Source organism: Megalobrama amblycephala, linkage group LG13, assembly GCF_018812025.1.
Source record: "Megalobrama amblycephala isolate DHTTF-2021 linkage group LG13, ASM1881202v1, whole genome shotgun sequence".
Classification (NCBI taxonomy): Eukaryota; Metazoa; Chordata; class Actinopteri; order Cypriniformes; family Xenocyprididae; genus Megalobrama; species Megalobrama amblycephala.
The window spans coordinates 16,480,232-16,498,221 of NC_063056.1; the positions used below are offsets into that span (position 1 = coordinate 16,480,232).

Below are 17,990 nucleotides of genomic sequence, written 5' to 3' on the forward strand. Positions count from 1 at the left end.
AAAAAACAGAAATTTAATGTAATACTAAAGTACATGCAATTCCCTGTAAATTTAATAGTGGAAAATTAAATTACAGCAAATATCTGTAAAACAACATGCATTTCAGTGTATAATGACAAAACGGGAAAAATCTGTAAAAAAATACAGACCATTACCTGTAAATTTACATTTATTTTTAACAGTGCAGCCTGATCTGCCGGCGATTTGATTTCGCTCGGCAACTCAGTCTGGAAACTCGTGCATTCAATTCTATTGCTTCCGTTACACTTTTGCAGGAGCCAATCACAGACTGGCTTATCCACCTTGCTCGCTATTGGCGGGTATAACACGATGACGATACAGAAGCGACGGCAAGCAGTTTTCAAACTCTATCTGATCTACCCGTCTCTTCAATATAACAATCACAGTGACGCCGATTGTGTTAAGCATTTACCTTATCTGAGAGAAATGTAGCAGAGCGTTGATCCGATAGTCTCTTCATAGGAAGATTACAAACGGCGATTAATGACACACGATGATTCTCTGCTGTTATTTTGGTGGTTTGCTTCACGATGTGAGTACAGGACTCTTTTACTTCAACGCCCCTTGATGGTAGACAGTATTTTTATTATTTGCTCTATATGTTTCGTCTCCCTGCTTCTTGAATCTCGCGCCGCCTGAGCTGACTGAAATTCTTTTTGGTTGTCATGACAATGACGTAGTTTAGGGCGGCTATATTCCGCGTTCATTTACACTGAACCAGAACAGTATCAGAGTCGCCTTTTAAACTCTCGACGATGCTGAATGACTTCTTTAGTTAGCAAACAAATTGCTTGAGTGGGTGTAAATACCACTCACTTTCATGTTTTTTGTACAACCTGCAAAAATCGCTCGATGCCATTGCTGCTCCTGCAAACCGCTGAGCAATGCTTCAAACCAATACAAACTAACTCTGCGTCTCAATCAGCTCCCTAGTTCCCTAGGTCGTGAATCAGTATATCATGCAAGTGAATGTGGCTGATTCCCTGATCAGTGCCCTGACTACTGAACTAGGGAGCTGATTGAGACACACGGTAAACCTGTCTGGAGTTTTCGCATCGGTCTGCAAAGTACATCACCCGGATCGTTGATCTGATTGGTTGAAGGACTATCCAATTGCGTGACTAATGCTTGTTGATCACGCCTCTTGTGCAGCAGGAAATCCATACAGACTCTCCAGACCAATGTTCAATTTTAAATTGAGCTTGGTCTGGTGATAGCCAGACTATTGTTCCACATTTCTTTTATATAAAAACGATCCAATCTCGCACCACAAACTCTATTGTCACACACTTTCAACTATGTATATTGTCTTGTACCTATATTTCTTGTTCTCCACACATCCAATAATTGAAATTCTTGCATAACTTTTAACAGTGTGACACTTGATTGATTATGAAGCACTTCCCCATTTCTATCCATTGTAAAATCTGCTGTGCAATTCCAATCCCCTCCAATTACAAGACACACACTATCATCATACTTCTGGATGGCATTTCTTAATTTCATAAAAAGATCCTGCCTCTCTGAACCACTATTGGGGGCATAGACATTAACAAACACATACATAGTTCCCTCATACTCAATTTGTGTAAGTAACAATCTCCCTTCAACAATATTTTCAACATTTAAAATGTTAACATTCATGCTTGCAGAAAATAAAATATCTATTCCTGCACTATGTATCCCATGGCTCAAAACACACTTGCCTTCCCACCACATACCCCATTCAATTTCATTATCCTTATTAGTATATGTCTCTTGTGAAAAAAAGAAACATTAACCTTTTTAATTTTAAGGAATTCTGAAACTATTGTTAATTTACCTCTGTCCCTTCCCTCATTAATATTTAGAGAACCCACCCTCAAAACATCCATAGAAGAGTTTAAGTATAGTTATATAGAGTGGTTAGAGACAGAAAAAGACAGCAAAGTGTAAAAGCCACCACGTGAGATTTATTCACTTTGATGTCTTTGAGAAACAAGTTTATCTTTTCGTATTTTTGTTACCATTTTCTTCAATCTAAATCTCTTCTTCTTATCCAAAACCTCATAGTTGACCGTTTTTTGCAACAACAACACTGACGCGATAAATTTCTAATCGTCCAAAAAAAAAATCCTAACATCAACAGTCTTACCAAATGTCATATCTAGGAAGTCATTTACTGTATCTCTTGTAACGTATACACATATCCCACTATCTGTGATCCCATATCAGAAATCTCAGAAAGCTTATCATCATCTTTCATCTCTGCATCACATCTTTCTTCACCATTTGATGTATCAGTATTAGCACTAGCCACTTCACCATATATGCCTGGAGCAGCAAGTGGTGAAACAACAACGAATTCTCCACTTACCACAATTCCATTGGTTATCAAGCGGCTTACTTGAACCTCTTCCTTTACAAACACCACCACGGCTTTGTTCATTCGAGAAGCCGATGAAATATTCTCGTATCCGATCTCCTCTCCAACAGCCATCAATACATCCTCCACAGTCACGCCGACCGCAGGAACACACCTGACGCCATGACGAAGGGAAACAGGTGGCACTACCCCCACGGAGAGGGACACCATCCTGATCCCAAAACAAATCTAAACTTTTATCCCACACAAAACTATAATCTTCCTTACATTCAAATTTTAGTTGTTTTAGAAAACGAAAAAAAGTAAAAAGTTAGAATTAGGCAGGAAAAGGCCCAATAGTCACCCTCTCCACGTGGGAACCCTCAGACGCCCAAACCTTTTGAGAGAGAGAGAGAGAGAGAATTGACTTTAACTCTCTGGGGTCAGGTAACACGCCGACGCGTTTTGCAGGATTTTTTTCACATTGCAGCAGAACAGACTTAAAATACTCTGTCATTTTTTGTCAGAGACATAAGTAATATATCAATTGAAACTACAGAATATCTTCTTTTATGTGTGTGCACTCAGAGTAAAAACAAAATGTTGTGCTTTTTGCAAAATAAAGAAAACTAACATGATGCGTGATCTGTCGTCTCCCTCTGAAGGAAGTCCAATCTGATAGTTCTCAGAAAATGAACTGTAACTTAGTGAATACTAATGACACAAAAATGAGACTAATGTCTAAAAAAACGTTGAAATGTCAGGTTTAGAAAACAAATATTCTCTGTTTATGTAATCTGTATGAAAAAAGAGCCATGTCAGAAGTCCGTGATTCAGCTCATTATCCGCTAATGCGGCCACGCCCACGGAGTGAGCGCTATTCAGACGCAAATTCTGAGTCAATACATGCATTCATCGTCTCAATCGTGTATTTATTGTCTTGAAAAGTGTTTTGAATAGCCATAGTTAGCGATCTCTGTCCTCTGTTAGTTCGGTTAGTTCCTGGATTGCCTATTCTTCTTTAGTGCTCAGGCATTTGTGGACTAAAGGTGTACAGAGCGCCCTCCGGCTGCAAGTATGAATTGAAAACACAGTATCCAGCACTCATAGTAATGACAATAAATCCTGAATAAATATTACTCTTCTGTATAGAAAATTGACAAACATATGAGAATCCATCAATATTTCTCCAAATGTGCATGCTTTTAAGCTAAAAGCCTATATGAAATGCCATAGAGGTAACATAATTGTTCAGACACTTTGCATCACCAGAAATACATTATATTTTAAAGAATATAATAGAATACCATTATTTTAAATTGTAATAATATTTCACAGTATTGCTGTTTTTTCTGTATGTTTGATTTACACCATAATGAGATTTGAATCATGATCACAGAGGGTTTTTTCACAGCCTACCTGACTGAAAGGCCTCATTAATATGCAAGTCATTTCAGGTCATTATTATGTGATTCTTTTGTCTTCTCAGGTGAGAATCACCCATTATACATGAGGATTCACGCCTCCACGCATACTGTGTTTCTTGACCAAAGATGTTTTAGAAAATGTAAATCTCTCTATTGTTTTATATGAACGAGCAGGCAGCATAATTTTACCTCATTTTGAAGCAAAAACTGTAGTCAACAATCTCCAATACCCAGAAGTCTTGTGAACACAGATTTAATATATATTTTTTGGCTTTATTTCAGTGACTTATTTTTTTTTGTTTTTTCAATAACCACGCTTAAACGTTATTCCTTCAAAAACACAAACATGTACATACATGTTCCTCACATATTATTGTAGCCTAGTTTGTGCTGAATACAGTGTAATGACACTTTTTCCATTAATATGTTTATGAACAACTGAAAAAAGCACAAATGTCAGGGCATGTCAAAACTTCTCCAGGGTCCCAAAAATCCTCAGACCCCTGAGGGTTAAGCAAAGCATTGCAAGCATCTTTTGCTTTTCCAGAAACAAGCTGAAAGTCGCTGCAGAAACAAGGCTGTGTTGTTGCAAAGTACCAGACGAGCATAAATTTACAATAGGCTATAACTGAGACATGTTTTGAGACCAGCGGAGATGACAGCACGGAATAAAGTCACTCATACCAGCCTCCTATGTTTCTGCCATTGCCTCATCATAACGCAGTAGTCCAGCACCGGCGGCTACACATTGTCATGACATAAATAAGACAACATCTGTATTGCAAACCCCTCCATGTTGCGGTTGTTGTTGATTTTGCTGTAGCTATACCTACCAACGCAACGTCATAGAAGAAAATGCAGATATTCCGGAAAATTAAAAAGCACCCAAATGGACACCCAAATGGGATCTGAACAGTTGCACACAGTGTGGACATCAATCATTTTAGATCAGATTTCTTTCAGGTACACAAATAATCAGATTTGAACTGTCAGTCTGAACGAGGCTGAAATATGTGGTGATAACCTGGCTTCTCTCACTGCCACCTCCAGGTTGCGTGCGTTGTCAACGGCACTACTAAGAAGAGCCCTTTCAAGCTCCCACTCTTGTATAGCCACTTTTAAGACTTTGCCTATGTTAGTTCCAGTGCATGTTTAAAAAAAAAAAGGCAGGTGAGCCTGAAGCATGAAACGTTTCATTTCCCACTCCGTGCGCCGTGACTGTAATATAGCTTTGACAGGGGTTTTTTTTGTTTTTTTTGTTGTTTTTTGTTTTTTTTACCGTCGTCCTGTCGCATGACTGGTAAACCAAAATGCTGCCAGACGTCGGACTTATTAGAAGACGGGGCATCTTCAATTTCAGTTTCAGCCGAACTCATGTTGCCCTACTAATATTCAGTTCAAGCGATTTCTGCAACAGAGGGGGTCACGTTGGCAGCTCAACCAATAGACTGCCGTCGTATCGTAACCACGTTATAATGTAAGTATTGCTATATTAAAATACACAACCTATTAGCAAATAAATAAATAAACTTTGTGCAATTCCAGCGTTGGGCATGACATTTGAAATCTGAACTTAAAATATTATTTCTCATATGTAGCCTATTCATTACCAATATATTAAATCATATGTTTATATTTTTCAAAACACCTGAAAATACAGTCCAGATGTCAGAAAAAAATATTAATATTTACATTTACATTTACATTACATTTACAATATGGTTAATTTAAAAGACATTTCAAGCTTTCAATGCACATATTATATATGTGGCAAAAGTAATGATTATGAATGTGACAAAAACAGCAAGGAGACATTTTAATTGTTTATTAATAAAATAATGTTTTCTGAATGTCGGCAGCAAAGATGAAGTTGACATTATGACTCTCATTATCTCCTCATAATGACCGCGCCTATAGAGAGAGAATGCACTCATTTGGATTACATAATCAGAGAGTGGCCTATTTCAAGCTTTCTATAGTTATATTTCACATGTCTGTGAGGCAAGCAGCCTATACGCTGAGTTTCGGTTCATTTAGCCTGTTACACACACCAACCCAAAGCAACACACTGAGAAAACTTAGTCGGCCGACTGTCGGCTTGGTGTGTTCCGGCCTTAACAAAACTGAATGACACAGGTGGTGTAGTAATTTTTATTGACCACCAGACAGCGTAGAGCACTGTTTTAAAAGCTTTGAAGCACCGACACTGTTGTAAAAGCCTCACTGCTTCAAAAGCCTCATTCAGCTAATGCCTACCCACAACTTCTCCTATCGCTATATAACATTCCTCTACACTCACTGCAGATGCCACCTTCACTGCATGATGCCGCGTGAGTGTACTCAAAACCTGAGAATCTGGGGCCGCCATTCTTCCCCTAACACAGGTAGCACGTGGCCTGGATCAACATACCAACAAAACTAGATTAAATACAGAGAGAAAGAAAGTAGATAGAAAAGTGATAGAAAAGTAATAAATGGTTATTCTAGAAACAGCAGCCACAAAATTGCACTCACGCTTAATGAAGCTTGAGCTCACCACACGTGCTCTCCGGACTCACTCACACAGAAAACACTCATGCATGCGCACGAGAGAGAGAGAGAGAATATTTCCCTTTTAATTGATTGTTACAACACAATATTTGAGTTATTACATTGAAACTTTTCTTTTAAATTGTATAAAAGGTTTTTCTTTTCTTTATTTTGACTTGTCAATCCCCATCATTTTCACAGACAGGAGATGTTCTGTGCTGTACAGCGCCCCCAAGAGGAGCAACATGGTTTCTGTCCTGTGCTCAGATGATGTTTGCCAATGTGCAGAAAGTAGGTTCTCAGAAATTAATTTACCATTCAAACAAACAAAAACCCATTTTAAAACCAATTAGCATGCATCTACACCAAGCTGATGATTTATTGTAGAATCGGTTTGAGTTTTATGCCATTATAAACTCTAACAATCTTTGTGTCACCAGGGGATTGTTTCATCGAGAAGAAAACAATTGAGATGGAAATCAACAAAAAAGACAGATATGATTATGCTTGTTCCCACTCCAAAATTGACTATGGTTTGTGACACAAATTTATAAAAACAAACACTAAAAAAACCTAAAAGATTTTTGAGGGTCAATTATTTTAAATAAAATATCATAAACTGGAGCAGATATGACCTTTACTAATTTATATTCTGACAGCATTTGAAGTCATTGTGGATTCAGTTACTGAAGAGAATAACTTCATATTGTATTCAACATCTATAAAGGTGGTCCTCCAATACAGTAAGTAATCCTTTTTATTATTCCTGACAATTATAACAAGTTCATTGAAGTGTCACATGCATTAGAGCAATTATGAGCAATACAGATAGTGTGTCAGGAGCATTTTAAAAATAAATGAAGAAAGGACAATGTGCAAAGATTGTTAATTTAGATATGCTCAGATAAATAAAGAGTTTAACCCCTAAACCTCAGCAGGAGACATGGACGTTAGCCCAGACAGCACACGGGTGTTTGCCAAGAGAAAGCACTGCAAGGGTGAGCTGGAAGAGGGTGAGACGTACCTCATCATGGGTGATGATAGCCCCACCAAAGACTATAATGGAAAGTACGTTTTTTTTTTTGTTTTTTTTTGCATTTTCCTTTTCTAAACGCTCTCTCTCATTGCATGAATCACTCTTTGGGGAAACTCCAATTTCTATGTATGTATCATGGTTTCAACAAACTCACAGCAATAAAATATAGCCTTGGTGCACATAAACTTCTTTCAAAAACATTTGGAAAAATCTTGCTGACCCCAAACCTTTGAAAGGTAGTGAACATGTAACATGTATTCAGATCTGCAGATAGCTTAATATAATATTGTATTAAAGGGTCATGAAACCCCAAAACACTTTTTTTGAGATGTAAACAGATATGTATAGGCTGCACATCATTGAAAACACTAAAGGTACTCATTAATGTTATTCATAAGTGAAAAATAGTTATTTTTGCATTTTTCAGAGCGATTTCTGTCTTCCGGTTTGAAAAGCTGAGTTGGAGCAAGGTCACAAAATCTGACGTAATTGTATACTTACGGCCCAAGTATGGGCATGGTCGAACATGCTGACGTAGACCGTTTCGAGCGATTCTCGACATATATTCATGACATAAAGCTCATTTAATTCAATCACTGCGGTGTAGTATGCATACGATTATAATTGCGGTATTATGCATGAGGAAGTATCACTTTTCTCAACTCGGTCTCTTGTTATTCAGTGACATATCGTTGGTGCTCGTTTCCTAAGTGCTACAACACAATGTGTTTTCCTGAGACGCGACCAGAGCAGAGGTTTGTGTGCATGTGGATTGTTTTGCTGTAATCTACCAGCACAAATGTAAAATATGTTCGCGTGAGATCGCAATACAGCAGAGAATTCAAATGTCACAAAAGTGCAGCTCATTCTCCTCTGCATGCTCTAGCTGCGTTCAAACACACAAGCCGTAGGCTGTTTCCTTCAGCACAGCAGGACGTGTTTGTATTTTGCTCGCGATGCGGTCAGAGCTGTAGTTTGAATAGAGGGTATGCACGTGACGTCACCGTCGACCGTTACGACTGCGGTCACGCCCACTGTGTGGCAAAAGACTGAAGGGGCTCGCACACCGGACGCGAAGCTCAGCGCCTCGCCACGTCTTTAAAATTCGAACGCATTGTTTTCTATGAGTGTACGCACACCGGCGGCGACATTCGGCGCCTGTCCGCGGCGCCCAGCTACAACTCACAAAAAAATATAAAACAATGCGTTCGAATTTGAAAGACGTGTCGTGGCGCTGAGCTTCGCGTCTGGTGTGCGAGCCCCTTGAGCGGCAGCATTGGTTTTCAGCGTGAATGTCGTGAAAAACACACAAAACACATCCAAAACAGGAAAGAGCTTTGTGATTGACTATACGCGGATTTAAACCTACCTATATTGTAGTTATATAAAATATTAACAGGCAGATTTGCTTATGTGTCTCCCCGCCATCGAAACATATATAAATGTCAGGAAACACGACTCCTGGCTACATGTCAATATCCATGGATTAGGTTTATTTGACAAGTTGTAAGGAACACATTCAATTCCAACCTTTAGTGTAAGGGGCCGTTCACACAGAACGCGTTTTTCTATTCCAATGCGCTACTTTCCCATTGTTTTTCTATGTAAACACGCGCTTGACGGACGTGCATGACCATTACGCTCGCGTCTCGCGTCTTTTGCAGCGCCTCTCACATGAGCGCCGCGTTTTTAAGACGCCGTGTCAAGTTAAAAGAATTTCAACTTTTACATGCAGCGCCGCTCATCAATGTCAGTTCCAAAACAGTGGACCAATCAGAAGAACTCGGAGGCGGGGCGAACGTTGCAACCTTCTGTTTACAGTAGCAAGTTGGCATGACAACTGTTTTATATGACGGCAACATGGCGGAGGAGGCGCTCATTATTATCTTATTTTCTTTTTTTCCATGTCGAAACTTGTATCTGTCAATTCTGCTGTTTACCTATTTCTATTATTTCCGTTGTTGTCGTTATTGCCTCACGTCTCAAAAGCGCGTCTCGAGACACTCGCGTTCTACGCTGCGCTTTTTTTAAAACCACTCCTGAGCGCTGCGTCTCGTGTTTTTAGACGCAAAGACGCGTTCTGTGTGAACGGCCCCAATACGCACAGTATTGAGCACAGTGTTCAGCCATCAAAGAAGAGTGTGAAAAGACCATTTTAAAAACAACACGCTTGAAAAGAGAAAAACACGACAATGGACAGCAAACTTGACGAGCGTTTGAGTAAAGAGATTAGAAAGTAACCACATTTGTACAATTCATGTTTAAAGAGTACAAAGATGTGTTTAGGGCGGCAAATTCATGGAGGGGGATAAGTAAAATATGGGAAAGGATGCACTTCTTTTCTTCTCCGATCATGCCCAGTGAATGTCACGTTGATGACACGACTCAGTGCTGCTCTCCGATGTCTGGTAGAACCATAGACAGTAAAAGAGGTAGAACATAGAAAAAAGCTGTACTGCGCATGTGACGAACGCGGTCATCTGCGCGCATCCGTGGTGTAGTATACTTTGAAAGACGCGCGGACGTGACTGCGCGCGTGACGCGTCCGGGCGCGGAAAATGAAGTATACCCGGGGCTTAATTCGTTAGTTTTACTCGCGTTATCGCAGTTTCCCCTGTTAAATCCAGTCACTCAGCAGGTTCTTTTGCCACTCAGTCCAGCTGAGGGAGCGCGCTTTCGGCAGGAAAGTGGCGTCGATGCATACCCTGATACGAACACATGAAAAATACGATTGTACATGCGGAGCGCGCATATGCTCGGTTTCAGCGCGGAGCTCCACGATGAGTTCCCTTTCGTGGGAACTATCGACGCTGCGTGGTAACGCATTGGGAACCTTCTGCGTGATGTCGTCACTGAAGCACTCATGTATCTAGCCAATCGCGAAGCGAGACGTCAGAGACGGGTGACGTCACGGACCAGGAAACTATAAAGCACACCCGGATGCCCGGATGCACACCCGGATGCAGAGAGATGTGTCTTCAGCAAGCGCTCTATGTTATCTTGTGTGTCTTATTTGGTGTTGTTTGTCCTGCTTATTTTGGAAAACATTATCTCTTCGTCTGAGGACAAGAGTGTTACTGTGCACCACACATATATATATATTTATATAGTGAATAAGACACGAGTGAAATGGCGGGAAGGCAGACAATTTAAAAAGTGTGTTCACCCATGTACACGATATATTCCAGATGGGGACACTCACGAGATGTGTGTTGTCTGCCTGGGGGTTGAGCATGCACAGGCAGCTCTCGAGGGGGCTGTCTGTGTTCATTGCGAGAAGCTCACCCTCAGAGTTTTAAGATCACGCCGGGCACTCTTTCACGATAAAGAGGGTGCTCCGGTCGGCGTTCCCCGCGGATCGGGTCCCGCTGTTGCTGAGGCACAGCGGCGACTTCATTCGTGGGGTTCGCAAATGGAGCTGGCAGAGGGGGTTGAGACGGGCCCAGCCTTATCTCGCCCTTTACCTGCCAGCCCCAGTGCCTCTTCTCAGGCGGCGGAAGCACGCGTAGCGGTTTCTTCCCCCCAGAGAGAGGCACCCGCGCTTCATCTCTCTTCCTCTGAGGAGGTTGATGTGATGAGCGTGGGGAAGAGGAACCGCCATCCTCTTCCCCAGCACATGAGGAGCTCCTGGAGGTAGTGACCAGGGCTGTGGCCAAATTAAAAATTGACTGGCCAGCAGAGCGGGCAGATACTAGACCAAAAAGCAAGCTGGATGAGCACTTTCTGCCCGCTCGGTCACTACCTCAGCGTCGGGGTTTGCCCTTCTTTCTGGACCTCCACACCGAGGTCTCGAGGTCTCGAGGTCTTGGAAGAAGCCGGCATCATATCGTGTCTTCAGCCCCCAGACCTCAATGTATAGTAACATCGTGGGGCTGAAGCAGCAAGGCTATGCGGCCGATGCCCCGGGTGGAAGAGACGCTTGCGGGCTATCTCTCCCCCGAGTCTGCATCGTCGCTGAAAACCCCGACGATTGCCCACCAAGCCATTAAAAACTACATCAGGCTTGGTGGGCAAGGCTTATACGGCAGCAGGTCAGGCGGCGGCATGTCTACATACCATGTCGCTCCTACAGGCATATCAAGCCGACCTGCTGGGGGAAGTGGAAAATAGCGGGGAGGCCACGTATGAGTGCATCCATGAAATCAGGATGGCAACTGACCTGGCTCTCCGTGCCACCAAAGAGACGGCAAAAGAAATCGGCCGCTCTATGGCAGCATTGGTGGCTACGGAGAGGGACTTGTGGCTGAACCTCTCGGACATAAGGGAGCGTGACAAAGCCTCCCTTATGGACGCGCCGCTGTCTCCTGCGGGCCTCTTCGGCGACGCTGTTACAACAGTCGTCGAGAGGTTCCAGGAGGCTAAGAAACAATCTGCGGCGTTCCAGAGGTTTATCCCCCGCAAACCAAGAATCCCTCCCCCCGAGGCTGATGAGCGGGATCAGCCTCGGCCGTCGACGAGCTCCTCAGCGCACCACAGAGCGCAACACTGATCAGCGTGGCCGCCCGTGCTCCCCCGCAGAGAGCTTGGGGATCGGGTCAGCCCGCTCAGCCGAAGCCTTCTAGGGGCAGAACGGACCTGCGCGCCGTTATCCTGGCCCAGAAGGCTTCGAAGCGGTCCTGATGTCTGTGGGTCAGGAACCGATGAGGGCGGCCCCCTCCGAAGGGAGCCGGCGAAAAATACATCTAAAAGCCGCTCCCCTTCGGCGCCCTCAGGGGATCGTTATGCCAACCCTGCCACCCAGTGTGCGTCAGGGCGCAGCGGTCTCCACCGACCCTCCGAGGAGGGCCGGCCACTTGATTCGATTGTTCTCTGCCGGTGCGCCGCTTCAGAGCGTCGAATCAGGTGCTCAAAAAACACCAGAGGCCAGTCTCGAGAGACTGGTTCCCTTAGTAAATTTTCTGGTAGAATGGAAACTTCTTCCGAATATATCAAAATGGGTGCTGCTCACTATAAAAGAGGGTTACAAGAGGTCTCGCCCGCCCAGATTCAACGGGGTTCTTCCCACAGTGGTAACCCCCGAGCAGTCTCTGGTTATGGAACAAGAAGTTGCGACACTTTTGCGAAAAGGAGCTATAGAAAGGGTTCCTCCTCCCAGCAATCAGTCAGGGTTCTACAGCCGTTACTTCATTGTTCCAAAGAAGGATGGAGGTCTACGACCTATTATAGATTTACGTGTGCTAAATCGCTCAATACAAAAGCTCAAGTTCAAGATGCTGACACTCAAACAGATTATACCACAGATCAGGTCCGAGGACTGGTTTGTGGCAATAGACCTGAAAGATGCGTACTTTCATGTGTCCATCCATCCTTCTCACAGGAAGTTCCTCAGGTTTGCTTTCGGGGGCGAAGCTTACCAGTACAGGGTTCTTCCGTTTGGCCTATCATTATCACCCCGCACATTCACGAAATGCGTGGACGCAGCTCTGGCTCCGCTGAGGATCCAGGGCATTCGCATACTGAATTATATCGACGATTGGTTGATTCTAGCTCAGTCAGAGCAACTAGCAGTTCAGCATCGAGATGCTGTTCTTTCCCATATGAAGAGGCTTGGGCTGAGGCTCAATGCCAAAAAGAGTGTGCTAGTTCCAGCTCAATCCACCAACTATCTGGGTGTAGTGTGGGACTCCACCACGATGCGGGCACATTTGTCTCCCGCTCGGGTGAGTGCCATTCTTATGGCTATGAAAGGGGTGAAGTTAGGCCAGTCACTCACTGTAAAACAGTTCCAGAAACTGCTGGGTCTGATGGCAGCTGCGTCCAACGTGATACCTTTTGGCCTTCTGCACATGAGGCCCCTACAGTGGTGGCTCAGGACCAGGGGGTTCTCCCCGAGGGGAAATCCCTTTCGCATGATCAAAGTCTCAAAACGAATGTCCTTCGTTCTCTGACCATGTGGAAAGACCCCCGGTTCCTGTCCCAGGGACCCGTGTTGGGGGCCCCTACTCGTCGAGTAATGCTTACGACGGACGCCTCCCTCACGGGCTGGGGAGCGATCATGAGTGGTCGCTCAGCTCAGGGTCTTTGGGAAGACCATCAGCTCTCTTGGCACATAAATCGGCTAGAGATGATGGCAGTGTTCCTAGCTCTGAAACACTTTCTCCCAGACCTGAGAGGCTACCATGTGTTGGTTCGTACGGACAACACTGCAGTGGTTGCATATATAAATCATCAGGGGGGTCTGCGGTCTCGCCGACTATATTACTTGGCCCGTCAGATCCTCCTGTGGTCCCAAGGGAAGCTGCTCTCGCTGAGGGCAGCTTACATCCCGGGACATCAAAATGTGGGAGCAGATGCCCTGTCGAGGCAGGGGCCAAGGCCCGGGGAGTGGAGACTCCACCCAGAAGTGGTGAGTCTCCTATGGAAAAATTTCGGTCGAGCGGAAGTCGACCTGTTTGCCTCGGGAGAGTCAACCCAGTGTCCGCTCTGGTACTCCCTAACACATCCAGCACCTCTGGGTCTGGATGCTATGGTACAGACGTGGCCGAGGCTGCGCCTGTACGCATTTCCCCCGATCACCCTGCTCCCGGGAGTTCTGGAAAAAGTACGCCGAGAAGGGGCCAATCTAATACTGGTAGCCCCATTCTGGCCAACCAGGATATGGTTCTCAGACCTAGTGTCGTTACTCAACGGCTCCCCAATGGAGCTTCCTCTCAGACAGGACCTCCTGTCTCAAGCAGGCGGCGTGATTATACATCCCCGCCCAGAACGACTGAAACTATGGGCTTGGCCTCTGAGGGGGCCAGACTCATAGATGCTGGTCTCCCAACCGAGGTTGTGGAGACCATTCTTAATTCCAGAGCTCCCGCCACGAGGAAGTTGTATGCCTACAAATGGAATTTGTTTTCTACCTGGTGTAGACACAATAATACGGACCCTGTCCTTTCTTCTATTAGCTTTGTGCTAAAATTCCTACAGAAAAAATTCTCGGAGGGCCTATCTCACTCAACCTTAAAGGTTTATGTTGCAGCAATTTCAGCATATCATGCTCCTCTTGATGGGAATATCTCGGTAGGTCGAGACCCCCTCGTCACACGCTTCCTCCGTGGCACACTGTGGTTGAGGCCTCCAGTGCGCACAAGGGTGCCAACCTGGGACTTGGCTGTGGTCTTACAAGGGTTAGCTGAGGCTCCCTTTGAACCACTAGAGGAGGTTCCTGAGAGGTTCCTCACTCTGAAAACGATTCTTTTATTGGCTATCACTTCTCTGAAGCGAATAGGAGATTTACAAGCACTTTCTGTTGCTCCCTCTTTCCTTGAATTTGCTCCAGGAATGGTGAAAGCATTCCTGTATCCTAAACCGGGGTATGTCCCAAAGGTCCCTACCAATGTCCCAGGCCCCATTGTGCTTCAGTCTTTCTATCCTCCTCCATTTGAATCTGCGGATCAGGAAAAATAGAATCTGTTATGCCCAGTAAGGGCATTTGGATACTTATGTCCACAGAGCTGCCCTGTGGCGTAAGTCAGATCAGTTGTTTGTCTGTTATGGGTCCCCTAAAAAAGGGTGCCCAGCATCAAAACAGAGAATGAGCAAGTGGGTGGTCGAGGCCATCTCACTTGCATACGAAGCGACCGGACAGCCCTCTCCCTTGAATGTTCGCGCCCATTCGACCAGGGGTATGGCGGCATCAAAAGCTCTGATGTCAGGAGTCTCCATGAGTGACATATGTGATGCAGCTGGATGGTCATGCCAGCACACATTTATTAAATATTATAACCTTGATGTTGGCTCCACTCCGGGGTCCTCTGTCCTGTCAAGATAACCTTGGCAAGTGCTTGAGCTACAGCTCAGTTGGGATTGCATTCCCAATGCATTACCACGCAGCGTCGATAGTTCCCACGAAAGGGAACGTCTCAGGTTACAGATGTAACCCTGGTTCCCTGAGTAGGGAACGAGACGCTGCGTCTCTTGCCGTACCCCTGCACACTTGCAAGTGCTTGCTTCAGACTTACTTAGAAGCTGGCGTGCTCTGCATCCGGGTGTGCTTTATAGTTTCCTGGTCCGTGACGTCACCCGTCTCTGACGTCTCGCTTCGCGATTGGCTAGATACATGAGTGCTTCAGTGACGACATCACGCAGAAGGTTCCCAATGCGTTACCGCGCAGCGTCTCGTTCCCTACTCAGGGAACCAGGGTTACATCTGTAACCTGAGACGTTTTATAACACTAGCCACGTGTCACATAGCTCATACAGAATAAAGTGTCCGTGTTTAAAGTTTTTATTTCACACATTCTCCTTCACCAAACATTAACCAATATGGTGTAGTTATGCACACATATTTCATCAAGTCTTCTTCAAATTAATTATATTTGCAAACTGGACACTGATACAGTGGTGTAGCCTATCTGAACGCGACGACACGATTATTCTGATAGACAAAAGAGTGATTTTGAGTGCAGTGCTCGTAAACGTAATCAAAGTAGCCTATTATTAGCCCTATTAAATATTCTTTCGCATTTCTCCCTTGTGCTTGGGAGTTTGTTGTCATTCTCTCCGTGCTCATATAATATTCATTATTCTGTATAGTGAGTGTGTTCTATGTCTGTGCTTCATTGGTTATTCTCTCCCCTCTTCCCCCCCTCTACACTCCCACTTTTCCAGAGCTTTACACGCCCATTCGAACATGAACGTTCAAATGCTTTGCATCACAGAAATACATTATATTTTAAAGTATATTTAAATGGAAAACCATTATTGGTTTGAGTCTTGAGACAAACATTATAATAGCAATGCGTCCAATCTTTTTTACTGGTACTGTAATTTTTCTTTTTTACTGGTACTGTAAACTTTCGAAAGGGAACTCGCGCTGCGTCAGAGTGTCTGAAAAACATATCCAATCTCGGAAATATCATATTGACCGGTGACAGCCCATGATGTCATCACAATATGACCTGAAAGTATATAAGGGGCTCCCAGATAACATGTCATGCTCTTTTCGTCATCAGGGACTGTTATGTGTGAAACACTATTGTGGCATTTATGAAACACACAGAGAAACTAGAAGGTTTAAGTGTGTGGATCCATGTCTTCGTTATCTGTCATCATCCGTTCTCTGTCTGGATGGAAGAGCACGAATGGGAAATTCTCGAGGGAGCTTTCTGTGCAAACTGTGAACATTTTCCTCTGAAAACGCTGCATTCTCGTCTGAGTCTCTTCTTGAGGGAAGAGAGTTCAGCATCTGGGCCTGGTGGTTCGGGTCCCGTTCGCACTGATGGGGCGTTCACACCAAACGCGACTTGCGCAAATAAATCACACTATTTGCGCATAGTTGGACACTTAAATATTTTGAGTTTACTCGCTTCATTTGCGCGTGAAAAACACTTCACAACAGATGTGAATTCACGTCATGAGAGGGGCTCTCCCTCTCCTTTCAATATGTGTCCCAGACTCTTCCACTTCTTTCTGCACACTTTCTCTGAATAAACACAACTCGTCAGTGGGAAAGTAGTAGTAAAATATGGAAAATCAGCTCAATTTGCCAGTTTTAGCTAGCTTGTAGTCTCAATATGTATATAGTTTAGCTTACCTTATCAAACACACCTGAACAAGCTAATCAATGTCTTAGGATTACTAGAAAGCTACAGGGAGGTGAGTTTTATCATTCATATATTATATATATATATATATATATATATATATATATATATATATATATATATAGCTCAAATTGAGTAAAGACCGTTTTTTACAACTTACCAGATTGTGTGACCTCCTCACTCACTTTTTTCCAAGCAAGATCCTTTTTATTCCTGTTTCTATAAACGTATGAAGATGTATCATACGGTTAGGCCCCTTTCACTTTTTTCTGTGGCCCCACATTTCAGAAGCTAGTTACTGTTAGGCCCTATCTTGACTTTCTAAGCCCGCTGAACATTCAAGCACTGGGTTGATTATGGGCAGCCGTTTCTAGGAAATAGGCCTCCATTCCCCTAGGGCTATGTTTCTGTCATGTTTCGGTCGCTAAGATATGCCTTTACCCTGTAGCATTCTCAGGAGCATGCAAACCATACTGCCTTGTTAAATATAGGGTTTTATATGAGTCTTTCGCTTATAGCTCTAGTTTTTGTCTGCCCTTCACTGTTGTGGCTTAGGTCGAGCAGTATTTTAACCTTCACCGTTTCTATAAACGTATGAAGATGTATCATACAGCGACGATGATTTTGTCCTCCATTGTTGTTTTGGATTTCTGCCTCCGCTCGCTACATCATAATCATGTCACTACTAAAGCAAGCTCCTGATTGGTTAATGCTGGCGAATGCTTCGGCAAAGTTCAGATTTTTTTTAACTTGCGTGAATCACGCATTACGTGCGTCAAATGCCTGAAACGCTCAATTCGCACCGCGACATTTGCGCTGCAGGATGTCTATTCGCGTCTTTGCATTGACTTAACATGTAAATTACTTGCGCTTAACGCTTCATTCACGTCTGGTGTGAACGCACCGTGAGGCAGAGCGGAGACTCAGATCATGGGGTGTTCAGATGGAGCTTGCCAAACAGTTTGAGTGGGGTGTGACCGGCTCACGAGAGTAAGCTGCTGGGAGAGGATGTGTTGTCATCTGCATCTGCAAGTCCAGTGAATTCTGAATCCAGACTGAATTCTCTCAGCCACCCTGTACCGTGTATGCTGAGCTGTTGG

General features: G+C 44.0%; 1 protein-coding gene across 33 annotated transcripts in view; it reads left to right on the top strand.

The window, feature by feature from the left end:
• LOC125243333 (complement C4-B-like) overlaps positions 1 to 17,990 on the top strand; it is a 154,752-nt gene that overhangs the window by 124,407 nt on the left and 12,355 nt on the right. For 32 of the 33 annotated variants that reach the window (XM_048152913.1, XM_048152915.1, XM_048152890.1 and 29 more), the window contains 4 exons: positions 6,523 to 6,612; positions 6,762 to 6,854; positions 6,981 to 7,064; positions 7,257 to 7,389. In XM_048152913.1, coding sequence (XP_048008870.1) covers positions 6,523 to 6,612; positions 6,762 to 6,854; positions 6,981 to 7,064; positions 7,257 to 7,389 — 400 coding nt within the window. The remainder of the gene's footprint in view (positions 1 to 6,522; positions 6,613 to 6,761; positions 6,855 to 6,980; positions 7,065 to 7,256; positions 7,390 to 17,990) is intronic. The other variant, XM_048152886.1, reaches the window with a different exon arrangement.